Source organism: Toxoplasma gondii, chromosome III, assembly GCF_000006565.2.
Source record: "Toxoplasma gondii ME49 chromosome III, whole genome shotgun sequence".
In the NCBI taxonomy this organism is placed as follows: Eukaryota; Apicomplexa; class Conoidasida; order Eucoccidiorida; family Sarcocystidae; genus Toxoplasma; species Toxoplasma gondii.
In genome coordinates, this window is record NC_031470.1 from 2,279,917 (window position 1) to 2,306,804 (window position 26,888).

The following is a 26,888-nucleotide window of genomic DNA, read 5'->3' on the forward strand; positions in this document are numbered from 1 at the left end:
TGCCACGCGACGCATGCTAAAGAGACCCACCGTGCTGCCTCTTATTTGGCATATTTACAGAATAACTTCGACGTAGACCGTACAACGAGGGTCAGGCGAATCCGAATTGTTCTGGCACAAGCAGCTTCCACTCATATCTAGCAACGAGTCAGTCTAACATTGGAAAACGCAGAGCTTCGACGGCAGTTAAGCAGGTGTGCAGTCGTATATGCATACGCGATCCGCACTGTTTTTCTGTGGTACACACAGCACTAGCTCGCGCAAACGGGGCAAATCGATTTCAGCGTTAGGTCGCTGTTGGAGGGGGTAGAGAACGTGGCACACGTGTGGCCCTCTTTTGCTGCAAGTGTCTTGTAGAATTATTCTCACGTCGCGGGTGAATGGCAGTTCCCTTTATTTGAAATTCCCGTGTATAACTCGCGTGTTTACTTCCTGATACAGCTTCTCGAACAGCCGCTACATCAACGGCGACTGCGTGTCCCCTGCAGACTCAAAGAAGGCACCTGTCCCACGAGGCTCGTTGTCGATTGAGACAATCCTCGATGCTAAGCGTTTGCGGGAGAAGTGTAGGTTAAATTTGGCTTCAGCGAGAGACCTGTGAATTCCTCCGTTTTAAATGCTGCTGCAGGACCCGGCGGAGGGACCACGGGACGCACACCTTTTCACCCACCAATATCCCAGTTCAGCGCGATTGAACGTCGGCCGCGAATCACTGTGAGATTTCCCTGGATTCACAACGTTGTTTTGTGTCAAATACCAGTCTCTTGTAGTTGTGAGAGAAAACACTTCAGCATATTCGCAACTTACATTACGGCTGGCCAGGACTGAACTTCTCTGCTCAACCCGTCCACGCCTCGGCACTCACTGCCCTTTTCTACCTCTTCTGCAGGAAAGTATGCCTCACACTCCTAATCTTTTCCAGTTCTGGTTGAGTGGGGAGTACCCCGGTGGTGTCATGAGAATCGGCGAAGCACATACTTTCAGAACAGAATTTCACCGTTTCGCCAGCGTGCATGTATCGGATTCTGCTTCCTAAATTTCGTCATCCTTCGGCGTGCTGGTGCTGGCAGGCATGCGTCTCCCAGCTGACAAGCAGATACCAAAGTGACTTCTGTCTGAAGATGGCTTCGTGTATAGTCGACCACATTGTCGTCGCCTGCATCTCTACTCCCCAAGGTACACGTTGTGTCCTGAAGCTGGCACCCCAATAACAGAACCTGCACCTTCGCGCTGGAACTTTTTACAGTCTCAGCTCCGCATCCTTATCCCCTCCGTCTGCTCTTGAACGGATTCTTCTTGATAAGGTGGACTGTCACACAGTCTGGAGATCCAGCAGTCCCGTGTTGCGGACCGGTACATCCTGCGGCGATAGGAACAACCAGGCGTATCATCGTGTTTGCCAGTTGTCATGTAGTTGCTGCTGTACTAAACCAGATCGTCTACACCAAGTTCCAGTTGTTCGGCCTCAGATCAACTTGCGGTCCGGTGGAGACATCTGCGGGTCTGTTGAGACCGTTGTGAAGTAGGTTCCAAGGTTGGACGAAAGCTGCTTGTCGGATTCATCTCTTCGTCGTTACAGCTTCTCATTCCCTCTGCCTGGCCTTCTAATAGCAGAACTTTTCTGCGATAATCCAGCGGGGACGGGCTACAAAGGTTGGTCGGAAAAGGTTCGAATGGATGGTGTCTTCGTCGTGCTATACGCGAATGAGACAGAAGACTAGCATCGGCCCGGTGTTTGCGATGTAATGCAGGAGCGACAGGAAATGGTTCGGGGCATCCGTCCTCGTGTATACTTTGCTTTTGTTGCGGTTGTAGCCTCTGTGGCTATATCCGTTCAAGAGGTCGTGAGCTTCCGCGTCGCGAAGAGAGGACCGCATGTGATTGATCATGGCGATACAGCCTCGTGCGGTGTGCGAGTGTTTGACTCTTCCTCCACCGCATATTTGGGACCGTAAGTCGTGTACACTGTGTGTGGCTTCAAAAACTGTCGTTTGCGCTCCTCCGCAAGTACACATGTATTGAGTCATTCCTTCCTATTCACTGAAAGGTCCTAAACAACGGAGTGTCAACTCAACGTAGACCCTGCTGTCGATGAAAGAATAGGCGTGAGTGGCAGAAGGACACAGTCTTAGTGTCTAATGTTGGTGAATTTGATACGGTTGAGCAGACGAAAAAAAGGCACAGTTTTAGCACCGGCGGAAACGAGAGCTTGCAGGTCCACATGCAAGCAAACAGGCTCTGCGGAGTAGACTCCCAGAGACCCAGCACATTCCACACAGCACGCTGAACGTTCCGTCGACAACGCATGCTTGACCTGTGTTTGTGGTGTGCAGGCTGCGAGCCGCGGCTACAGCTAACTCGGTTTTAGGCTACCAGGGTCGATTCCGTGGCGTCTCCAGCTTCCTTCTGCCGGGTGCAACGAGACAGTGCAGTGACAGGAGGAGGACGCATTGTCTCCCCAAGTCGTCTGAAGGTTTCCTACCACAGTGGGGCACACTCGAAAGACCTCTTTCAGTGCGTCTAGACCGCAGTAGTACGCGCAAGCGGTCTGATACGCCAACAGGCCTTTTCGCGACCCCGACCGACCAAACATCCGTTGATGCCAAGGCCGACGAGCTGCGAGTGGCAGTCAATACGTGAGTCGATCGGTAGTGCGTAAAACGCTTGTAGCCTCAATTCGCCTCTTCACGGGATAACAAGGGTCCGTAACCCTGTCCGCCCATCGTATGAGATCCAACTCCTTTTTGTTCGATTTTCGGTAGCTAGGAGAGCAACTGCATCAGCCTATGTTTGCATTGTCTGTGGCTACTGATGAAAACAAGGCGGTGGCAGACTACCCTGCATGCCAAGAGTGACAAGAAGATACGCGAGGTGCGATTTGTTGGACGCGACATGCCGGGGAAGACTTGCAGCGCCCTGGTGTTCTAACGCCAACATTCATATGATGTTCGATATTCGCTTAGCTACAAACTGACGTATACAATGCCAGAGTCCCTGCCTGCTCAGGCGACGTGAAGCTTCTGGAGACGAGCCTCCTATCGTGTCAAATCATGTGATATGTCGGGTGTGCACTAGCTGCAGTTCTCGTAAAATAGTCCGTCATATGAGTCTCGTCTGTCGGACATCGTGTGCTAGCAACTGAGACAGCAACACAGGCTTGCTGGTGCGTCGTGCGTCGAATAACTCCGGCCGTCAATACCACCTCGCAGTCCTCACGCCCAAGCGTTTCCTGAGAAATGTTGTGTTGCGTTCCCCCAGCTTTCGTCCGGCTTCGCCCCTCATATGCCGAGTTGTCTCAGTTACCCCGGTGACTTCAAAAGACTCATCGCCCGGTGACTCACACGGTGAAGCCCCGCAAGTGTTTTCGATTGTCTTGCACCATGGCAAGCAGCTGCCCTTTGTCGAAGGCCAAGGGATAGGCATCATGCCACCATCTCGAGCAGCCCAGGCACCGGTGGCCGACGAGTCGACTAGTCAAAGAAATTCCGTTCAACCAGACGGTCAAGGACAGCAGCCCACCACTGTCGCAAGTATCTGTAAACGTCGCTTGCTTCCGCGGATATACAGCATCGCGTCCAGCCGGGATGGCGACGACGGTTGTGGTAGCACACTGACTCTAGTAAGTCCTACGTGAATCTGAAAAATCACTGGTCCACTTGGAACAGTTCAGTTTGGCTGTACTGCGCTGCATCATGTTCCGGGCTGGAGCATCACAGCAATGTCGGTTAAGTTAAGCAATGCTTTGAACTATACTGCTCGCAGGAACACGATACCGCACTAGTCGTCCACAGTGGCGTTGCGAGCATGTTGCGTTACCATCGGGACGAAGAACATACTCGTTCTCAGGCATCGGATTACAGAGTGTCTTGTTAATTCACTCTACTGGGTGATGGAGCCGTGTTGCGGAGGTGTCCTTCATATGTGCTATTGGGCAGTGTGTCAAGAAGCACATCTACGCGGACCCTGTCACTGGCAAGAGAGACCGACAGAAGGACGGCATCTGCTCGACGTATATTTGTGACGCCAAGTGTGGCGATGAAGTCGAGGTGACAGGTAAGCCGTGTCGCTTCAAGCTCCGGTTGATGGCACAGGTTAGTGCCACTAGAATTAATGTGATTTCATGCGCTCATAGCAGTCTGGTGAAAATGATGGTGAGTCTGCATCGTGTGAGGCCGTTCTGTTTTGCCATAAACACTTTGAAGTAGGCGAATCAAGCAGCTTTTCCTGTGATACAGCCGCCGTGGCAGTCTGATGTCTTCGCAGGCCCCGTAGGGAAAACCTTGTTGCTTCCTACGAGTACAGAGACCCCACTCGTGATGCTTGCCACTGGCACGGGCGTGGCCCCCTTTCGTAGCCATCTCCAGGCTCTGCGGCGAAAATTACTATCCGCAGGTACGTACCGTTCACGGTTAACAGGAAATAAAGACTGAATCTTTATTTCCAGCGTCCTTGTGATCGTTTCTCGACTGAGTGTGCATACCTTCGAGGGGTTACAGACGTCCTCGTGTACGAGACATGTGTGCATTTTGCCTTCCCAGGTGGGCCTTCAGCTGCGCAGCCTGCAAATCGTCCTAAAGTTCTTCTCTTCATCGGCGCCAGGACCGCCGCTGCAGTGCCTTATATGAATGAGTGGAGAGATATCGAAGCACAACGAGATGGAAACTTCGTCGACATCCACTTTGCTTTATCGAGACAAATGAAAAACCCGCAGGGGAAAAAACTGTATATTCAAGTGAGTCGACGGTAATGTTACATCTGCAGTGGTGAGGGGTGTGTAGTTAGCCGAACGCCACGTCACATGTAGTAGCTGCTGCTGTCTGACGGGATAAAAAGTTCACGTGGTGCATCTCCCAGCTGCGGTCGTCTCTTGATTCGTGTGCAGGACGTGGTTTGGCAAGAACGCGAGAAGGTTTGGAAGGCTTTGGATAGGGACGGTGGTCACCTTTACGCATGTGGCTTGAAGAATATGATGGTTGGCGTCCACGAGGTCCTCGGAAATATGGCAGAAGAAAAAGGCCTCCCGCGGGATCACCTTGCCTCCTTACTTAAGCACCAACGGCGATGGCACGTTGAGGTGTACTGAAGCACACGAATGTCGAGACATTGACGAAGTGAAGAATACAGCCTCGCCTTTGTCTGGAAGCTCACCGTTCGGGAGCTGGGAGCGGCTGGTAACGGAAATGGTGCTCGTCCCATTTCCAAGGCGGCGTACAGTTTAAATTGTGACACCCTATGCAATCAGCAAATCTCACAACAGGCGAATTTTCAGAGGCTCCAAGTCCATTCTTCCGTTGGCATCGCGAGCGAGACAGTGAACTGTCACGTTTCGAGCAAGAGACGAAGTTGTATGACTCGCTGAATTGTACCCGGTGGGTCTCAGTAAAGCGAACAGTCAGAGCCTCTTCTGTCTATGCAACAAGTACAGACAGTCAAGAAGTGAACAGAGTTCCTCGGCTTTCACGGGATGAGTCCAGTCAGGCATCACGGCAGACGGGCAAGCGATAACAAATTGACAGCGGCGGCAGTTTTGAGCATCCACTGAAGCATCCTTCAAAATTTCGCCCGCAGGAATATCCTCGTTCTTCGCTTCTGGATCTCCACGATCTTGAGTGCTCCGGCTGTCGACTTCAGCTGCGAGAGTAGTTCCTCTCCCAACCCCGATTGTCTCAAGTGAACCGCATTTTCTGGTACCCGCTTCAGACGCTGGACTCTCTGTCGCTCCAAGTGTTACGGGAGGATTTGACTCGCTTATCTCATTTGACACATCCCGTTCCCGTGATCCAGCAGCAGAGATCGTGTTTTGCTGGCCAGAACCTGTGTCGAAGATGTAAGCAAATGACATTAGATCAATGTGGCATGGCTCCTCAATCGCGTATGCCACCTCTGCCCGTTCACCGTCACGCGACACTACGACATCAGACAGTTGTGCCATCTCCCGAAGCGCATCAACGAAGGTGCAATTGCGCCCTTGAAGATCACTTAATCCGTCAGAGGTAGCATCTGGTTTGCCAGTGAAGGTGGCGCACCGGGAACAATGGCAGTTAAGGCTCGCACGATTGGCTGCTCGCAGCTCATCCAGGCTGAAGGAAACCGATAGACCTAAAATACACAAAACAGTATGGACAACATAGCAGGCAATAACTGACGAGTTGCTAGTTGATAGTGCCAATAGGGGCCTTGGGACGCGAACTAGTGGGGAAGTGTTGAGCCACGGAACCATGCTTGGCATTAAACAAGTTCTAAGCTTCCAGTAGCCGTCCCCGCCATCTAGACCGTAACAAATTGGACTGGTCGTTTGGCTTTGGGTGATTGGCGATGAACCTTCATAGTTCAGCATCATCATCAGACTCACTTCTCTCGGTGGATGCTCTCTTGGTCGGCGCTTTGACGGGACCATGCTCTGGTCGATTCCCTTCGATTTCAGGGTTATTGCTCGCTGGTGACGTCCCTGGTTCACCGAGAGGCTGCCCTGAGGTGTGTGGCATTCTTGACTTTGGCGGATACAGCGCATCTCCAACTATCGAAGTTCCTAGGATTTGCAGGTGCTTTCGAATCTGATGGGTCCTGCCGGTGAGCGGGATGCAAGCGACGAGAGAAGTATCGCTGTCCTCTGGCAAACACAGAATCACCCAGCAAGCTAGGCAGTGTCCACAGAGTGCCGCTAGATCTTCAGGGATGCAGTATGAAAATGGCTCGTGCGGCTTCTGTGAGGACCACAGCCAACAAAAGAAGTCTCGCTCTCACTGGAGACGGTCACGCATGCCACCACTCAGACTGAACCAGCGCTTATGCTTTTACCATATCTTCAAGACGAAGCACTTCATGCTCTATTAAGTCACGAATGCTGAGGCCTTAGTGTAGGCACTGTGTCCACCTTCGCAATCAAGTAAGAAACAGGTGAGGCAACAGCGAAGTGAAATGCGCACCGAAGGGCTACTTGAGCACTGAGCAGCATTGGGTCGAAATGCGTTTTACAGGGGACCCCGAACAAACTTATAGTTGACGCGCATGTTCTATCGGGCCAGAGCTGCTGCCAGCAGACGCACTGTTATCCTGGGCACGAACAGGTGCGAGCTACTAGGCTGCAGCCAAGGCAAGCCGGTGCTGCCGGACCCATTTTTGGCATAAGAAGTGAGTGCACACCACCAGGACGACACTATTCTGTTTGCTGCATTCTGCATCGAATGTGTCACGTATGCATCACCACTCTTGTGGCGTACCGTCGTAATGTAGCATTTTGAAGACTGTCTCTGCTTCTTTGCCATGATCCTCATTCCATCCCACTGCCAACTGCCTCCCAACTAGGCAGCTGGATACTAGCAGCCGTGCAGATACTTTGAGGTACGTATCGTTCTCTTGGAACTCGGCAGACTGCGCCACCGCAGCCGGATGCTCGTGATCAGACATGGTACTGACTCGTCTGCCATCAGTGCTGTCCCTAGTGCAGCGCTCATTCACCGCAGCAACTAATGCTGAGCTGGGGGCATCTACCTCCTTCCCAGGGACTGCCGCCTCCGTCACTCGACTGGCACACGGCCTGCATCTTGGTGGCGCCACTTTCATCAGGGAAAAAATACCCCTGTGTGTAGCATCCTGCTCAAAACACAAGAGCGCAAGATTGTCGTTCATGAAAGAGATTCACTTACCGCATTTTCGCATGCCCAGATAGGTCTCTGCAGTATCTTCGACGATCAATTTTTCCTCCCTTCCGACCAAGATAGGGATGTGGTCGATATCCGCAATTTCACTAGCCTCGATCTCAAATGTAGGGCAGCCCTGCGGTGTGCCACTCACCTGAATAGAGAGATCCTCGTCTGCTGCATCCTGTCTCGACATTCTTGCCTCGTGTTCGCGTTGCCGTTGTTCTTGCGCAGCTGCCCGTTGTTGCTTTTTTTCTTCCTTCCAGCGACGTTTCTCGGCTTTCCTTCTTCGCCTCTCCTCAACGAGAGGCGAGAGCTCGTCTTGTCTGTTGCCGTTCGCGGACCCGTTTATCTCTGCCAGTGCACTGATGCGAGCGCAGGAGGTGGGCACGACTACATCTTCGTGACCGAGTTGACTCCCTCCGTCGTGCAATTGATGCATCTGCGTCTTAGTAACACAGGCCTGGTTGCCGTTAACATCTTGGTAACTGGCATCAAGAGTGCTCGCCAAGAGCCGACAACGCTTTGCTGACCTGTGTTTCGAAAAAATATACAACACCAAAGGGAGACGCAACATTGACGATGGTTTGCCGACTCGTTGACTACCCCCGTATACATGGTTCGAGTATCCTGGGGAAGCTACGTCCCCGTGACAGCTCAATGTGTTGTTCACGTTCGGTTCTGACACGCTCAGAGCGCTGTGTTTGGCACGGGAAGAGCTTGTGACACTTCAGAATCGAACGTCGCCAAACGTTCACAGACTGCGAATAACAGCGGCTTGCATTGTGCACACGATTCAGAGGACACAAACAGCTCGAATGTGGATGACTCTCCTTGACGGTCTCGCACGCAAATACCTCAGGCAGGCAACAGGATTACATGCCTGGATTAACCACGTAGACAACTCTTTCATCGTTTATGAACGATGCGAATCACCTGGACATTGCGTGTAGCTGAAAGTGCAAAAGTGTTGCCTGACTTCTTGAGACTACGCTTACTCAAAACAGCGGCCACGCTGTTCGATTTCTGCCTGCGATCCGCAGTCGGAAGCTTCGTGAGCAGTCTGGTGAACGGCAACACACAGTCTGGTTTCTTCCAGGATTTTGTGTTCGGTCGCAGTAGTCGCGAACCGTTCTGTCGCACGTTTGCATTCATTGCATGTTTTGTCGGCTCGAAGACCACGGGAAGCAATTCTGATTTGTTGCATGGTAGTGCTGAAGTTGCCCGCCACTCGGGCAATGTAGAGCTTCAGAGCAGAGCCGATGGCTGTTGTCAAAGTCCTCGCCTGGGACGCTGCAGAGATGAACCACAGTACGAACGAGTAGACAGGCCCTTCGGATGTTGGTATATATTCCAGAGTCCACATAGGTTGCTAATCGCCGCGGATGAGCTCTTGTATAATCAGCTGTGGCTGTGGCCTCCACGATTCAACATCGTTGCTCATCGAGTCGCTTGGTCGCACTTCGGCAGCACCTTCCATTCTGCATGTTACACCATCCGGTGGAATTCACTTTTTGTCGCGTGGGGTGAGTTAGTACAGTTGGGAGACCCAGCACCGTCTGGTCACGCCACACGTTTCCGTGATATCAAGAAAACGTGTGGCATCTGCAGAAGTCCCTGATTCTAGAGTTGACCAGCGCACTCATTAAGTTAGCCACATGCTGGTGTCAAACATCGGCACGACGGCTGAGAGAGCTTTCAGGCACACTCCAACGCCGTTCTCGGAAGCTTTGGGCCGGCTTCTTTCTCCCAATGATACCTACAGTTTTTGGCCAGGATGACAACCCCTGCAGTCACTCGGTCCAGGCGGTTGACGGGATGCAGGTATGCTGAATGCAGAGAAGCACCAGAGTTCGTCCGTGCCGAATGAACTATTACAGAAGAAATGCCTCTTCCGAGATCATAAAGCTATTGGCACTAATAGGTTCGATCGCTCGGTCATGCATGGGTTTTTCGTCGATGGTCTCACGACGGCACTACGCAAAACGATGTGCCTCGACATGTAGTTCGTTCTCCCGTTCTAGGTTTCTGTTGGCCACGGTGACCCATAATACGTGCTTCCTCGTCTATCGTTTTGCATCGTTGATTCAGCCTGTCGTGTTTCTCGTCCCTGACGTCATTGTAATGAGGAAGCAGGCGCTACCAGCAGCCTTACTGGACACATGTTGACGCAGATGGAACCGCTTCATTATCCCAGTAAGTGACGCCTGAGTGTAACGCCCCTGCGGATGTACGCTGAGCAATGGCACAGGAGGCAAAACACACTATGATATCGTGGCGTGACGGTTTCAAATAGTGACCCCAACAGAAGCCACGGCCCTGCCGTGTGCCAAGGTGCAGATGCATGGAAGCTTCCATTTCCATTCTTCACTGCGCCACTGATAAATCCGTATGGCGACGGCCCAACCTCGAACTCGGGATAAATCACAGGATTTGAACACGCGATAACGCAATGGTGAATTGCCTGCGCCAGTGTGCAAATTCATCCGACTAACCAGGCATCTGACTTACGGCATGCCAGCAGGCTTGAAGGCTGCTACGAGCCCGTCATCCTCGTACAAAACGTGGACGGGAGTGGTCCACGGGACCGCAAACTAACACCAAAGACAAAGCGCAAAAAAAGTGATCACCGCAATTACAGTTGTGCCTCTACATTGGTGCCAGAGCGAACCGTTGCTGCTGTAGTCCCGTTTCACCTGAAGGCTCTCGCAAAGCAAGTGAGAGTCATCGTTACTCTTGACGAGCTAAGCAGCTAAGGCATCGTCATTTTCCGCCGATCAACCGGTGTCCGGGCGCAAGCGAAAACCCCCAAACACAAGTTTGTTTCAGCGTGAGGCCTGCTCTCGGCTATTCAGTCGTGAGTACCTCAATTTCCAGGGTTTTGTGGGTGAGATGATCTCCGTTGCGAAGAACTGTGTCGCATCTGCATGCCTGATTGTTCACCAGCATGAACTTCCCGCTTTCAATTGCGCGTTGATAGTAGGATTCTGGCCGCGACCGAAATTCCCTGGTTACAACTTCAAGAATCCTATAGGCAAGGCATGGTAGATACAAGTGCAAGGTAGATGCACATACCATTCGAAAATACAGTGGATTCGTCGCTGCGTAAAGAGAGAGTGAGGTTCACAGGGGGTAGAAGACAAGGGCCATCCTGCGTGCTCAGTGACAACGTTCGCGACTGCCGCCGCCCTGCAGGTGCAGATGTGCAGCAATCATGTTCCGCGGTTTCTGTCAGTACCGTATCATAAATGAAGTGAAGCTGTAGACTAGCTCCCAGCAATGGCCACAGGTGAAGGGCGTCCCCATATTCCTGCTCCAGAGTTACTTACTCTTTGTCTCGCCAGCGCAACTTTACATCGGTCTCAAACGTATGCCAGTAGGGCGGCACCACTTTAATGGTTTTATAGTAGGGGTCAGCGACCGGCTTGAAATTTTCATGGACGGGCAGACAAGGTAGAGAAGTGTTTGAAATTTTCAGCCTGCATGAATCCAGCGTTTCCCTACTTCCTACCTGTCCAAGACAACCATGGCAGGAAGCTTCTGCTTCGTGCGCGTCCGCAGAATCTTCAGGCCTGGACATTGTCTTGCCAGTATTTCAACTTACGGGTGAAACACGGTCGCACTCTGAAAAATAACGATCATCGTTTCTCAGTTAGTGTCGAAAATGTCCAGTGTACGCGTCAATGCATGTGTGTCCGGCGCGGTCCTTTTGTCTGCTTTGCAGCATTCAGAGCCCCCCGCGCCGTCATCAATAACCACAGGACTGGTCCAATCTGTGCATACTTGTCACATTATAAGCTCACAGGAGAAAAACTTCAGCGTCCGCCTCGTTCGCTGTAGCGCTTCACACAAACTCCTGTCCGAGACGTAAAGAGTTATTTGTTGTCCTTTAGTGGAACAGCTGAGAGCGATGCCCGAGCAAAACACAGATCCATCTGGAGTCCGTGAACGCCTCACGTTGTCGCATTGCTAAACGACAATATGAACTACGGATCTGCAGATCCAAGAGTGGTCAAATTTAGACGAATACACAAATGGAAACAGGAGAACACATTTGGATCAACGATTTGCGGATGACCAGCTGGTTAATTTTATATTAATACACATATAAAAATGTAAGTTCGTATATAACCGCATGTACAAATTAACACAGATAAGCAGGTAAATGAAATGAGACACACCTTACATGATCAATCCAACGTCGCGATACGAGGTACTGCTGAACATTCTAAAACCTTAATGAATACTAGAAGCGCTGGTCTCATCCATGGAGCGAAGGCATGTCCTGCCTCAAGGTGACCGCAGCAAACCAGAAACTGTATCACAGAACTGTGACGGTGAAAAAGAAAAGTGAGTGACGAGATTAAGCATCGACCGATGGCTGCTTTTACACCGGGGAATCGGCTACTGTGCCTTTAGCGGGGCTTTTAAGGAGCTCTTTCCGCGTTTCCCCAATAAATGTGGCCTGGATCTTCAGACCTGAAGCATTAAATCGCGAGTACATCGTTCCTCTGGACTGGCCGATACAAATCTTTTCAAGAGATGCCGTTATCGCATGCACGCACTCTTGCTCGCTGAAGAGTTTGCCAGGATCGAGCTCTCCCGTGCATGCGCAGGCGAAGTACAAGTGACGACGCCGGAGATGTCTCGGATTCCAGAACGGGCCAGCGTTTTCTCTCGATTTCTCTGAAAGGCATTCTCTTTGTCGTGGTATTTCTCTCTCGTAGTCACAGGGGAAACCGGTGTTGTCGCCGTTCATCCTGAGTTATCACTCGTTGTAGAGTCCTTCTTTTGCTCGTGGACGCAAAACTTGTGCCCCTCGTCGCTGTCCTGAAGCGTAAAAGCGTACTCGAAGGCAGCTTCATGCATTTATTATGACTTGCGCACCCATGCTTTTTGTTCGGAAGCCCTGTGGTCCGCATCCATTGTGCAGTAACCCCGGTCTTTAAACTAGAGTGGCAAACCGCCGTCTGAGATTTGTACTTCTGTGTTTCACTGTGTGACACTCTTCACACGTGCTGCGTTTCGCTGCATGCCTTTGAACGGATTTCAAGCCGAGCGTCGAACCACCAACGGCAAAACCGCTTGTCGTGCAGAGGTGGACAGTCAGGTGCCAACAGGTGGGAGGAGTGGGGGTGCCCGAGCACATAGTTCCTTGTGCCTTCAGAGTCTTGATCCAGAATGGACCCGACGCTGCTCCTCCAGGGTAAGTTAAAAACATATTGTTTTCTTTTCATGTGGAGCCGTACCACTCTCCTTATTGCTGAGAGTGAAGGCCTCTGCGCATGTGATGCCAAACCGGGAACAGCGGCTGCCGTACTCCCCAGCGGAACTCACTGGCTTGCTACTGGATTTCGCCGAAGAATAGGATGTCTATTTCTGTCAGTTTGCTGCAGGATTCTGTGGTTTTTGCTGTTCGTTGCGATTCAGAGCCACTGGATATCGTAAGGGTCAGCCTGGACGAGAGAGTCACTATCAAGTGCAGAGGAGACCGAGAGGTAGTGGGCAAGCTGCACGTAAGTTCTTGCTGGGTATTGTCTCGAGTCGGCAAACCAGGCACTGGTACCAGTGGAGGTGGCGTCTAACTGTATTCATTATGATTGTCGCGGTAGGTAGGTGCTGGCAGGAGAGTCGACGAGAAGACGAGAGCCGTTCACGTTGCAGAGAGGCTGTTCAGAACATGTTGGACGTTCCAGTGTTCCGCTCCAAGGTGAAGTGGACCAGATGGTTTGTGAAAATGTTCAGGTCTCGATGATTCGGGTGTTCCCACATGGAGAATGACCCGGGAAATTATTAAGGACGATCGGATAAAACGGGCAGCGTCTTCAGTCTGAGATGGACGCAAGCCATATCCATTGTTTTGAGAGTGTGTGCACCACGAATCTGTCGTCCCTGTTTCAGTCAACAGATCTGGTCACCCGCGCAATAAAGACTAATCTGTGCCGTCAATCTGTCACGTAGGGCGTGTTGGTACAGGAGCTGCTGGGCAGCCGCAGTGCGTGCTGATGTGACTATGTTGGACGTCTTTCATCGAGTGTAGCTACATGTCTTTTAGTTTGTGCTGCTCGATGTCGTTCATTGTGCATAAGGCTCGTACGCTCCAACCTACAGTGTGTGTTTGACGGCGGGAATTTCCCTATTCCCTCAGGCGTACGATATGCACTTGAACATGGTACTGGGGGATGTCGAAGAAGTCGCCACAACGGTCACGAGTGACCCGCTCACCGGTGACGAACAGACTAAGGTAAGGTCCATGTGCATCTCGCGGGAGCATCGTTCGGATATCATGTGATGTGCAGTGCCGTGTCTAGCCGTATTTCTACACCAACTAACGGCAAGCAGATTACCAACTGGCACCGCTGTGACTCCGATGCGGTTGCAAAAGCCCCAGCAACCATATTTCAGTCTGACGCGCTGGCGTCTTGGCTGTGTGGGCTTTAAAAACTGTCTAACACGCAGAGGATGTGAGCGGGACGTCGGAGGTTTAGCAACCCGGGGAGGAATACTAGCATTCTGTGGTCGACCATTCTGCAAGTGGGTACTTACTTTGTTTAGCACCTACAAAGGGGATGAATCGGAAGTGCCAGTTCATGCATTTCGGTTCCATCGCGCCTGTACCGCACGACAGCTTCAAGGCCTTTAACCGATGAAACGCTCGTATCCACTAACGGCGAGCGTTACTGGATGCTGTTTCACAGGGTTACACTCGGTAGTTATTGTGCTCTGCGACGTGTCGATTCGCGTTGTCTTCGCAGAAAACCACTCGGCGACTCCCACTAATTTTCCTACGCGGAGATGCGATCATCCTTGTAGCGCCAGTGAACCGTAACAAATCGTGAAGGCAGCGTTGCAGCAGTGAAGCACACCCCGCTGCAGATTCCATTGGGTCGAGCAACGGCGTGCAATAGCAGATGATTTTCGCACAACTTACAACGGGTGCAAGGGAACATATTGGCAAGAGAAGGCGAGACATGCTCGGGTCTAGCTCGCTATGAGTCAAACAGTGTGCGAGTTTATGAGGGACAGCTGCTCCTGTGCTTCTGACGATGGGGAGGCGCCACATGTGCATATTGGCCGTTGTCAGTTTCCTGATAATTAGTCTTCCGTGATCTTCTCTCCTCGACGGCTTCCGTGATCCTATGTACTTGTTGCAAGTCAATGATGTAGCTGTTATTGCGGTGTTCAGCGGCGGCTTTGATTGTGCGTTGTGCAAGTTAACTTAAGTGACCCGCCGTGGATCTACCGACTGCTTCTCATAAGAATCCTTCACATGATTTGGAGTATCTATGATCTGTAAACAGGAACAACTACCAGGGGGCCGTTAGTAGATAGTCAGCTTATGGGTCTTTCGACAGTATCGAAAAGCGTCTTTGAGGCTTGCAGTATATGCTTCCGGGGCTCTTATTCCATTGTGCGTCTAGCAATCTTAGAATGCGATAGGGAGTGTCTTTACGCGTCGATCGTGCATGCTTCACTTTTCACGGCTGCTTAGAGCTCATCCGAGAAGAGTTTCTTATTAATAGTTTCCTTTAGTGCTGAGCTCCACAAGAAGTGCCTTGCCATACATATGATTGAGCCCTGAGTCATGCGTGAGCCGCTGGTGCGTATGTGACAGAGAATTAAGGAGACTGTGTGCTGCCACTCAGAAGCGGTTGCTCCGCATAGGCCGCCGGTGGTGGGTGAAGTGGTCTACGACACCCAGCAGCAGTGTTTTCCTGGAAGTCAGCCTCAAGGTTCCGTCTTTTGCGTCTGTCTTGGGTAATCAGTTGCTGTGCTGGCCACGATCCTTCAAGTGCTGAAAGGTCGTTCAGTGAGGAAGTCTCCCTATCATTCTTGGTACCAGAGCAACTGGTACTTTTTTTAGGATAGGATAGTTGGACTGACAAGATAGGGGGGCTGCGGCATAGAGCACGAGGAAGACGACCTAGTGAAGTAGAATCACTTGGTAGCGGTGATTACAGAAAACCAATGCGACGCAGCACCTTACAATTACAGCAACTAATTCCAGAAGGGAATTCTGCAGTGTCTTTCATCACCTAGTGAATATAATGGTCTCCGACTAGGAGATTCGTGGTAATGGTTTCCATGGAGAAATTATCTTGTTAGAACAAAAGCGTGCAGAAATATTTCTGTGGTCGCTTGTTGTTCTTGGCACCCTTGGAAGAGGGAATATTCTTCGAAGCATATCAGCGGCAGCCAGATGCCAACTGCGTGCATTGCGTTGCTGAGAGTGCCACGCACCGTACATAACATTTCTTGCGTTTCGCCGATTGTGGCCTGTCAGCCCAAATTATATTTAAAACCCGTCTTTTATTCTGCTGTTCAAACGCTGTCTGTATGATAGTAGTGAAGTGATTCTAGTGTAGTACTACTAACACGTTAGCCAGCCCCACCTGTGTGTTGATGTCTGATCATGTACTTACAACGCAAGCCTAACCAACTCCGATAGTGTACAATGGAGCTTTGCTCTGACAAATTTCACAGGTCCTTGGCGATTAAGTAACTGCTTCGATAAGGTAGAGATATTCCATCAAGGGAGGGTCTCGTCTATCCAGACGAATGTTCGAGTTGACAAGTCATGGTATACGTTCATATTATTTATCCCGGAGAACCAGTTACATTTCTGCGCCTGGTCGCAGGACATCCGCTTCGACACGTTCCTCAGTCGTCTATACATCCCAGAACAACATAAACGGGACCTCGCTGAACTCAGTGATGATCGGACACTACATGAAACCTGAAATAACGGCAGTCTCTCCACTGAAAGTACTTGCCTGTGTTGGTGAAGGATTTTACGTTGTCTGCGCGGTTTAGGGTTTATTTACGGTTTTGGGTGTCAAAATTGAAAGGGTTTTTGGTCTAGTGTTGTGGCGTCCGCAAACGTGGGGCATCGGAGACTCCCTTGAAGATGTTGCTGGCCTCACGACTCTGGCATATCGTAAGGCCTCTGTTTGACAACGTGTATAGCCTGTATACATGCCAAGTGCTTTTACGAAGGAACACGCTACGCCCTGTACTCGACCTTTCGTGTTCGTAGAGTACAGAAGAAGCGAGCATGAATTGTGTCAAGAATATGCTATGAGTGTCCGCTTATTTGGATGCCCAGTGGCGGTTCTGCGAGGTCCACTAAGAAATCCTGACTTACTCTGGTAGGCAGTGTGGGTGACGATTATAACGGTTGTGCGTTTTCGGCACATTGGGATGGTGAAGGGTCGAATGTGATATCGTGATGTGGGGGCTGTGCGGTTTTGCGAATGATTCTCGTCTCTGGCCTTGTCTCTGTTGACGATGTTTCAGTCGGAGGGTACGTTCAACAGCAGTGATATGATAGACATGTACGAGTGTGCAGGAAACGGTTCTTACAGCGATTGATGGGGGGGAGGGGCGTTTCTTGTTGTAGGGACTGTGGGCGGTCGCTAGAAGCGACTACCCGAGGACACATTTAAAGGATAACCACCTTGTTGACTACTGTTTGCATCGGCTCGAGAGGCGTGTGGAAGCTTGGCATATTAAGGGAGGTAAGTGCGGCCATCGTGACTCCATGTTTACTGAATTGGCATCTACTCGCCGGCTGTAAACGCGAGTGACGTTTTGAACATCGATGCGGTACCTCCTTTGTCTTTAGTACGAATTGCCCTCCTCTTTCCCACACCGGGGCACTGCGACGCTTTGAGTTTCTGTTTTCGGGCATTTCCCAAGTCTCGCTCACGTGAGCAGAGAGGATGATTGCCATCAGCAAGCGATACAAGATACTACATGTGGTGGAGATAATGAAGCTATCCAATTAGGGAGTACCCATAGAAAACGTCGACGGCTTTATTTGGTGGGACGAAGCTCAATCATGGCCAACATGATCTACAACAGCAAAACGCCCGTTTGTTGTGATTGGTTCAGCCATAAAAAAGCGGAAATACAAGTGCCAACGTCATGCATGTCTACTGTGAAGGGAAAGTTGCGATAAGAGCAGGCAAACCGTGTTCGATGAGAATTACTGCGTGAATCATCCTTGCACTTGAGATATCCACGTTGCTTCTGGAACTCTATCTCTCGTAAGTGTCGATCGAACATTCTTTAGAAACGGGTATCGCTTTGCGAGCTCCTCGGAACAAACCCCGTCTATGTCTCACTAAGTTTGGCCGCAATGAAAGAACGGGATTTGAGACATCATGTTTACGTGAAGAGGAGCGACGTTAGACCTATGAAGGCCGCCGTTGCGGCCGATTGTGCAGATGACGTCCTTTTCCATAGACGTACTTCGAATTCAAAGAGGTTTTTGCGTCCTGGCCCGGGCAGACGTTCTGGACAGGACACCTTGGCAGTCAGCCATTCGCGCAGTAAGACAGAAGGGAATTCTTTTGCAAGTAATAATATCGTGTTGGCTTGATGGAGGCAACAAATCACCGAACGTAGTCAACACCAGTGCTGGAAGCCTTGTCTTCCGCGGACGGAGATGCACAATGAATTATCGTCCACACATGTTCCATTAAGACAGCAGATAATTGTCGCCAGTGTAAGCATCCGAATGTGACGCAGCTCTGTCGTCAATTATAGTAGATTTTGTGCCACGTAGCGTAGACTTTCAGGACGCGGTCACGGTAGTTGAAGAACCTGTCGAGTCGCACAAAGAAAACTTGATAAAGCATGATCCTGAATATCGCTAATAGGATACAAAGGCGCTTAAGGTCGAACGATGAATCTATTTCAGTCATCACATTTAGAGATAATTCCATTTTTCTGAGTGCAGTATTACTGTACAGTTTCAGCTTAGTAAAGCCTTGCGTCCGTATTTCGCGTTGCATTCTGCATTAAGCAGTAACCACTTAATCGGGTAATCAAATGGTACACACACGTTGAAGGCGCAAATGTAAGTGTCGCGGCCCGCTGTGAAACACTATCTGAGTACAACTGACATCCTTGGTAACACAAGCACCTCTACTACTCCATGAAACAAAGTGACTACACTGGACTGCCGTAGACAAAGGTCCTGCCTTTTTGTCTAATATTCAAACGGATACGTTGCCACCGTATTGTGCCGGACTACAGACCGGTTCAGGTCTTTGTCACCTTTGTACTGCAGCTGTTTTTGGACGAGATTTAATTTGCCTTTTCTGGTTTTTGGCCGGAGGACGGCGCGTGTCTTCGACGCGTACGTGAGAGCACGCGGGTAAGGGCCCATGGGGCTTCGGCGTGGCCTGCACACAGCTGCGTCCTGCCACGGCAACACAGCTGCTTTGCGGACGAATCACTCCCCTCGCATGCTGTTTATTAACCCCAGGGTGCTACGTGTACACTGGAGGCAGCATTTCATCTGGAAATTAAACACATTTGCATTAGTCACCTCAACAACAGCTTCGGCTTTCTATAAGCATAAACAAGCAGGACAGACGAAGTCACTCAGTCTGAGTCAAGCCATCGTGGACGCCATTGCCGCCCCATGGAGCGGTCCATGAATTGAAAATAGGTGGACGCTGCTCTGGTGAGTGGGCGTTTTTCCCCTTGTATCCCTTCGGATACCCGTGCAATCTTTCCGATTCGGGGCCGATTTCGCGACCAAGCAGGAGCTTGTGACTGTTGCTCTCCCGGTGTAGTGCTGCAGAGGTTCACCGCAAACGATGAAGCCTACATCCGGTAGGGTGGTCGCACCTCGAGGGATGACCCGCGATGAAAAGAGAATGGAGAACAAGGTTGAAAAGATATGTTCGGGACTATCCATTGGTTTGCACCTCCCGTCTCGACGGAAAGTGCGACGTGGGCTGCTGTCCCATCGTGGCTCGCTTATACTGCTTTCCTCAGTTGCACTCTGCCTGATGGTGCTTGCACCATTCGTTTCTTTCGAGTTTTCTACACCCCGGATGTGCACAGCCTTGGCTGACTCCGTTCCCGGTCTTGAGGCGGATAACGATGGGAGTGATGCGTACAGTTGGACAGACACAGAAGACGGCACCACAGTTGAAGAGAGCGACGATGCTACCGAAGAAGACGGCACCACAGTTGAAGAGACCGACGGTGCTACCGAAGGCGAAGACGGCACCACAGTTGAAGAGACCGACGGTGCTACCGAAGGCGAAGACGGCACCACAGCTGAAGAGACCGACGGTGCTACCGAAGCAGAAGACGGCACTACATCTGAAGGAGGTGGCGCTGGTACAGAAACAGAAGACGGCACTACATCTGAAGGAGGTGGCGCTGGTACAGAAACAGAAGGCGGCACTACATTTGAAGGAGGCGGCGCTGGTACAGCAGCAGAAGAGGGCACTGTATATGAAGGAGGCGGCGCTGGTATAGAAGCAGAAGAGGGCACTGTATATGAAGGAGGTGCAGGCGCTGTAGAAGTATACGGCGGTTCTGCAGAAGTAATATACGCGACAAACGACAAGCAGATTGAGCAGAATGCCGTCGAACCAGTGCAGGAACGGAGCAGAAAAACGAGAGTCTCCAGGCGTGTTTCAAAGATCCAACACTCCGAACGAGATCGTCCAATAGTGGCCTCTGGACTGTGAGTTGAGACGCAATCCTGAAACGGATCGGCGCCAATACTACCCATGCTTGGAGGGCGCGTGAACATGGCTGCAATAAGAAAAATATCTCGAGTGATAGAACACGCGACCACCACCTAGCATTCATTGACAGACAATATGTCTACTTCGTGGAGGCGCCCTCTGACTTGGTTCACCGTTCACTACTTGTTAACCGAAACATTTACCAAGTCGTAGCGTTCTCTGATGTGTCTTCTTGGATGAAAGGGGTTCTGGAAAACGAGCGTAGAATCTGCTCGGACGGTTGCTGCACAACCAGTTTTCCAACCATGTCTACGTAGAAGATCAGCTGACAGTGTTACTGCGTTCCGCCCATATTGTATTGAAACGAACGAGTTCAACAAACATATCTCATCGATGAGAAAGTGGAGAAGACGTCGCGTCTTTCTGCTAACTTGGGGAGCGAAAAGGACCATCTTTATGTCGGGCGTTCGTCTTGCTCCATTTCGGTTCGGTTCCCGCGGCTCTGGCTCTACGATGAAATACTCCAGTTGACGCACCGTGGTTTTCTTCATATGAATGGGGTAGCTACAGACAGCCTGCTCAAACTGCTAATACAGAAGACACAGAATTCAAACCAACAGTCTGGTTGCTTACCAAAGCAAGGCACTTTGTGAAATTCATTGCTTGTGACTCCGTGGGCGCGTGTTCCTCAGGGGCAATCCTCAGTTTTTGCAGCTTTTCACGGTGTGGCATTGATATCCATTCTGTGGGAGGTTGCAGACACAATGGGAGCATGCCTAGACAGGTTCGGCAAAGCCAGGGGAAAAGTGGCTGCCAAGGGTGTGTGAAACGCATTCAGACTACCACCTTGTCTGTAACAAGTTCGTCCTGGATGTGTATCTCCCGTTATAAAAAAGAAACCACCCCTGCGGAGCCCGGAGTGCCCTAGGGATGAGGCAGTTGAACTGCTGAACCGTCGCGCCTGGCACCCGTTGTCGAAGTTCTAAGGTGCCATACTGACTGCTGAATCAGTGAATCGATGCCTGTGCTGCAACGCAGTTCGCTAATTCGTAGCGGGGGGCAGTCGCTCCAGCGTCTATCACAAAAACACGCCTTGTTGCCATGCGATTGTCGACGGAACATCGCCCAAGGGGGACAGCTGTGTCTGGCATGTTGTGTAGCTGACCTCATAATTTCTTTGGGTGTCTTCTCATGTGGGCGTGATTTCAGCCTTGCAAGCGTTGTGGTTGCTGTCCTCCTCGGCACCATCTTCCTCAATTCGGGCAGAAAGTCGCTTAAAGCAACTACGCCGGCTTCAAGTAAGTCATCAGATGCATGTCTCATGAAATGCCGGAAATACCCTCACCATTCACAAAAAAAATGTTACGATGAGAGCCTTGCTGCAGTGTGCTTCAGCGGCCCAGAATCTCAAAAGTTCTGGATACTCCTTTGCTACCGAACGTTTTTCGTTCGTTTGGTTCTTTTTCCCCCGTTCACTTAGTCGGAGCGTAAGTTACCTACAGCGCCATCACGCTACTCTGGCAACTCTACGTCTCCACAGGCGTTTCCAGACGGAATGCAAGCCGTACGGTTGCCGTTTACCCTGGTCTCTGTGCGATTCGGGAACTTCGTCTCTGTAGTTTGGTACCGTATAGCAACGTCTGTCGGGAGTAGTGCGCATGCGGATCGCCCCCCCTGCATGATGATGGACGGCTGAAAGCGCAGGGGCGCCATATTCAGCAGACGATACGCATCATTCGTGGTCATGAGGACTTGCACTTCACGTATGCTGTTTCCATCTAAATGGATCCGCTTTGATCAGACCACAGGTAAGCCAAAGCGGTTTGCAGAAGTGAGAGTCTGTTCTGCAGAGTGAGGAGGAGGCATCATTGGATCACTTTTCTGGAGGACGCACTGTTAGTTTGTCCTTGGAGGTGTAGAACGAGAGAGATTTTGCCTGTTAGTAGTACCTGGGCATTGCTAGTGCTTGCTTCTGAGGAAACAGGATGAGATGTTGCCTTCGATATTGGAGCAGTCGGATATGAAGGAGTTCTCTGCTGCATGCGACGCTGTGTTCCAGCCAGACTCACGACGGGCTCCCGGAAGCCCACCGTTTCTCCATCTCGAAAGTGACTCTTGCAGTGGAGCTCTTGACGTTAGGATGAGGGTGCCTAGTAGGGACAGCAGTGACGTGGACGGATCGGATGCAAGTGAACATTTTGCCCGCGTGGGCGGCTGACTGAGGCCACGCAACTTCAGAGGGAGGATGCCATCGTGCAATTCCTAGACACGATCAGAAACCGAAAGAACATCCGGCGACGTTTTGAGCTCGTGGGCAATGCATCTGTGTCCGAATTTAGAGTTTCACCTGCTGATCAAAAATGCTGGCACCTGTAGCAGATCCGAACGAGACAGTACTCCAACAATATAGTTAACTCGATCGACTTTGAATAAGCAGTGAAGTGACCTTGATGCGTACATCTAAGAATCGCAAGCCTGTGGGCTGCATACCACAATGACATCTACCTATTCCGGCCGGAATTTGTTGCAAAATGCGGTTCAAGCCTTCAAGAAATATCGTAGTACTGAGCTCGCGTAGGGTCGTTGGCACACTCGGGTGACAAACGAAGCTTCCACGGCGGTCTTGGGTGTTCCCGTGTGACGCCGGCGAGTTCAACCGCAGCGGCCAATGCGTGAAAAATGGGTGCGAACCACGTGTTCAGGTGTTCGTTCGGCTGAGTGTTGATCTGTTTACCACTAACTGAACGAACATCGACAACGGGCCTCAGCGTTCAATTTGATGCTGCGCACCTTGTCCTGGTTGTATTCCTGCAGAAAATCGTGAACGTGCGTGACACCGTGTTGCTTGAAGGGTCAAAAGCAACCGAATGTTCGCTACCAGGTATACAGAGAGATATGTTGTTGCTGCGGGGAGCAGGGTAGGATTCGCACATGTGTTTACACTTTCTTGCATACTCGGCAACTGCCCGAAGTCGTTGCATCTCCCTTGTGCGTGAACTACCACAGCACTGCTCCTGTGTTGTGAACGTCCTCAGGCTCTCGGACTAAACAAAGCAATCAACCTGCTGGTGAGCACTATTTCTGCTGTGACCAGGAATATCGTCTATCAGCAGGCGTCCGAACGATATGAAGGGACACTCATCCTAATTCAGCCGCTGTGCATTCCTTGGGAAGGTATTTCGCTGCATGCCGCTTTCTGTCAGCTGTTTCTGTCTCATAGAGTTTTGGTTCGGCCTACAAGAAAGAACTGGGGGTGCAGGGAACTGGAGGGGTGCGACTGTGTCCACACTGCAGTGCGTCGAGGGTGTTTCGAAGTGCTGCTTGCTGTCTCCAGAGCGATGTGATTGATACACACTCGGAGTTTCTTCAAGCACCACCAGCTTGCTGTGCGCGTTTATACTGCTGTTCTTACTGGGTCCTTTCTCACGCGTCGGTGAGACGCATGCGGTTAGCTCATGGGGACTGGGTTCCCGAGGACAGAACAGCTTTCTGTACATGATGTATCACATGAAGAGGTATCCCGTTCATTTTTCTGCCGTGATATCCGATTGCTTAGTGACTTAGTGACTTATGAATGGCTACCGTCACTGATGATGTCTAAATCAAATGCTGTATCACACTGTTGGTTCGTCGGAAAGGAAGATGTGGGATTAGTTAGGTGAGCTGGACTGTATGCCGATTGATGAGCTTTCATTATCATCGTCCATGACGTTGCATCAGAGTCAGCAGCCTGCTGTAGACGGGTGAGAGCAACCCCTTCGCTACGTGCCGCGATGCTGGGTCCCATAGACAGCAATTGCCAGTTACGGCACAACTGGGCTCACGAGGTGTGTGGCCAGTTTGACGAAGCGTCCGCCCATCACTGGGACTGTTAGGCTGAATGTTTAAGCTCAAAACATCCTCATAACTAAGATGCTTTCCCCTTTGTGTGCAGGCTACCAAGAACAGTGCTCCTACGATAGTGAGGGCCGACACATACTTCTTGTGGCACTTGATGACACAAATTTGTTATAGTTCCGCTCGGCAGGACTGTTCAGGACTGCCTGAAGTCGTTCAACAGCCTGAGACTCACTACCGTAGAAAATCGACTCCATGACAGAGGGGGGGGGTTCGCGTTCGCTACAAGAATGTGTCGTTCCACAGTGAAACACGACATAAGGGTTTATCAGGGCACCGCGTCGTGATCGAATCAATGTGGGGGTGCCTTTGTGAAGAGCCCACGACTTCTCATCAGCGTGCAGACCACTGACTTCACCACAACAAGACCCTGTCATATTTTGTCGATGCCACTGAGATTAACTGATGCAGTATTCTTGTTTGGAAATTAAGTGCCTCACACAAAGACAACGTGAGAATTCAGGGGCTTCAACCCAGGCGGTGCTTTTATTTTGACTACGATATGATCACACACAATGACTTTTAGAAGTGACCCACGTCTGCACATGTTGAGATATTGGTGTGTGCATAAACGTTTTTCGATTCATGTGCGTGACCGTCTGCACAGACCCAAAACACCAGCCGCCTCGTTTCTTCTCTGTTTAGCTACACAATTTCTCGTGTTGCCCTTCATACCTGGAGCAAGCGTCTTCGACGAAGTGTTTGCATGTCCGTCATATTCGGATTCCGTGTGTATGAACAGCAGAAGCTCGTGAGCACTTCCATGAATATGTCGGATTCTCTGATGTGTTGCGATGCGCCTACTTTTCTCTCCGGATACGGAATACAAACACGAGCGTTCAAGTGGCTTCGTGATTAAAAGCTAAGGTCTGTGCTGCAGAAGGGGCGGTGTCGTGGATCGGCAGCTTTGGTGGGAGACCTGCGCGTGACCGGAGATTATGCACGTTACCTCATGCGCAGGCTTATACGAGAGTGGCCCCACGGGTGGATGTTGTATACTTGAGTCCGACATTCACTTTACGACAAGAAGAGGACCTGGCAGACCTTCTTTCCTATGGTGTGATGCGCGCAGAAATTCCACTGAGGAGCGCGCTACCAACCCTGGCGCTGGCTGTGCTGTTCTGCGATGTGCAGGTGGTTGCTGGACTAGCACCCGTTGTCATTGGTATTGCGCTCGTGAGTTTGCATAGCAAATTGGAGAACCTTAGTGAGCACATCGTTCAGAGTTAAAGGAAGCATTCGTCCGTTTCTGCAGAGACTTGCGAGTCGTCGCACTCACCTGCGGTTCTCACAAAAGCGAGTCTTTCGCACCTTATCTACATTTCGAACGTTCAGCGTGAATCAACAGAAACAGTTTGTCCGCTTAGCTCCTTCACGTGCCTTGTCTCTCTGGGTGTGCGATCACGGGATAGCCCATTTCTACAGCATTCGTGCGTTCATTCCACACAGGATCAACTCTCGTTTCCGGTCTAGATAACTGCAGGGGTTACCGAAGAATGTGCGATTCGGGGATCCTTTCATGCGTTGTATTGCAGTATCTGATGACAGTAAGCGGGAAATGCGGAAAGGTCGATAGTCGTAAAATTCTGTGGCCCATACGTATATGACGAAGACAGAGCCTTCTGCCGTGAGAGATTCAGACCACGTATGCAAGGCGTTAGTACAGGGTCAACTGCCGATCAGAGTCTAAATGAGAATGTAACGCAATTCGCTTTGACTGTCCGGCGATCATGCCCTGCCAGCTGCGTCTTCGAGCATCATGTACCAGGTGTATGGTTTGCAGGGAAGCTCCTTTTGTATGTTGTTATACTCTGGGAGGAGCCTTAACGTTCTGTTGGCGGTCCATCGTACTGGTTTATTCCTCGCACGGTAGAGAAAGACTCGGGTGATTACAAGCGAATGTGCCAGCGTCTTGATCAAGGGCGTTGTGGCAAGTACTGAATCTTTTCGAGAGAACTAATATTATCCTGCACGTCTTGTAAGAAATACGTGCACACATCTGGGATGTTTACCGAGCAAGACCTGAGAATGGGGACAGTGGCGTCGATTGGAACTACAGGTGCATTAACCTGATATCGGTTGAGCCCTCTGAAAACTCCCCAAAACCCTGGGATTATGAGGATTCAACGCACACTGTTTTGATGAAAATGCAACGATACCGTCGGGCGGTTCTATGCTCGGCGGTGAGATGCGGTCGACTTCTGAGGACTGCCAGTCATTGACTACGAAGGTATTGACGGTGCATGCAGCTGGAAGAATCGCAGCAGGAACCGTGAACACAGTTTTGCGTGGCTGACGGAAGTATTGTATTAAAGAGTGTGACATGCTGGGATATGATGCTGTTAAGAGGGGACAGCACGGTTTAAGTGATTCGTGAGAGGGAGTGTCCAAAACATCTGGAGTTTTTGCGCAGCATAGGAGAATGAGTATTTTTGCCAGGCTTCGTGTGCACTGTGGAACCCATGCCTGATGATGAGGTGGGCCTCTAGGATCGTCCACCATCACTTGAAACACATTGAGATGAGTCGCCTGTGCGAGAAGCAGATAGAGGAGGTGGTCTTCCGGACGTCAGGGTCGTCGAGCTTGGTCCGTCGCCCCGATGGTATGCCATCTTGTGTCACGACGTCGCTCCAGACTCCTGTCCCCGCAGTTAGCAACGTGTTGACGGAGTTACGAAGCACCGCGTCAACACAGAGGAGGACTGAGCCTAGCTTTTTTGAGAGCGTGGTGGTTCAGTTAACGTTCGGCTTTATGTCGAGAAGTGCTGATAGTGAGCTCGCGCACACCGATCAATCGTTACGATTTCTGTATCCAAGCACTTGGGAAGCGTCACAAGAGAGAATTCTTTTTC

The 26,888-nt window shown here is 50.8% G+C and overlaps 4 protein-coding genes across 4 annotated transcripts; 3 read left to right on the top strand and 1 right to left on the bottom strand.

The window, feature by feature from the left end:
• The first annotated feature begins 364 nt into the window (after positions 1-364).
• Positions 365-5,186, top strand: TGME49_298990 (ferredoxin NADP+ oxidoreductase FNR). The gene is made up of 8 exons (XM_018782355.1): positions 365-1,522; positions 1,752-1,951; positions 2,334-2,636; positions 3,259-3,619; positions 3,936-4,053; positions 4,264-4,392; positions 4,539-4,732; positions 4,883-5,186. Exons 2-8 carry the CDS (start codon positions 1,764-1,766, stop codon positions 5,081-5,083), a joined length of 1,494 nt encoding a protein of 497 aa, XP_018638092.1. The 5' UTR covers positions 365-1,522; positions 1,752-1,763; the 3' UTR covers positions 5,084-5,186.
• An 81-nt stretch (positions 5,187-5,267) lies between these two features.
• Positions 5,268-12,165, bottom strand: TGME49_298980 (RNA pseudouridine synthase superfamily protein). Its single transcript, XM_018782354.1, has 10 exons — positions 10,970-12,165; positions 10,506-10,668; positions 10,152-10,234; positions 9,796-9,875; positions 9,404-9,469; positions 8,639-8,933; positions 7,795-8,173; positions 7,221-7,593; positions 6,353-6,610; positions 5,268-6,099 (listed from the first exon to the last, which is right to left on the bottom strand). Exons 1-10 carry the CDS (start codon positions 11,218-11,220, stop codon positions 5,393-5,395), a joined length of 2,655 nt encoding a protein of 884 aa, XP_018638091.1. The 5' UTR covers positions 11,221-12,165; the 3' UTR covers positions 5,268-5,392.
• Positions 12,166-12,314: 149 nt separating this feature from the next.
• On the top strand, positions 12,315-17,880 carry TGME49_298970. The gene is made up of 4 exons (XM_002371724.2): positions 12,315-12,846; positions 13,071-13,156; positions 13,789-13,884; positions 14,396-17,880. The coding sequence occupies exons 1-4, from the start codon at positions 12,822-12,824 to the stop codon at positions 14,477-14,479; spliced, it is 291 nt and encodes a 96-aa protein (XP_002371765.1). The 5' UTR covers positions 12,315-12,821; the 3' UTR covers positions 14,480-17,880.
• Positions 17,881-19,291: 1,411 nt separating this feature from the next.
• TGME49_298960 (Toxoplasma gondii family C protein) lies at positions 19,292-20,140 on the top strand (the record flags this gene model as incomplete). Its single annotated transcript, XM_002371723.2, has 1 exon — positions 19,292-20,140. One exon carries the CDS (start codon positions 19,292-19,294, stop codon positions 20,138-20,140), a length of 849 nt encoding a protein of 282 aa, XP_002371764.2.
• Positions 20,141-26,888: the final 6,748 nt, after the last annotated feature.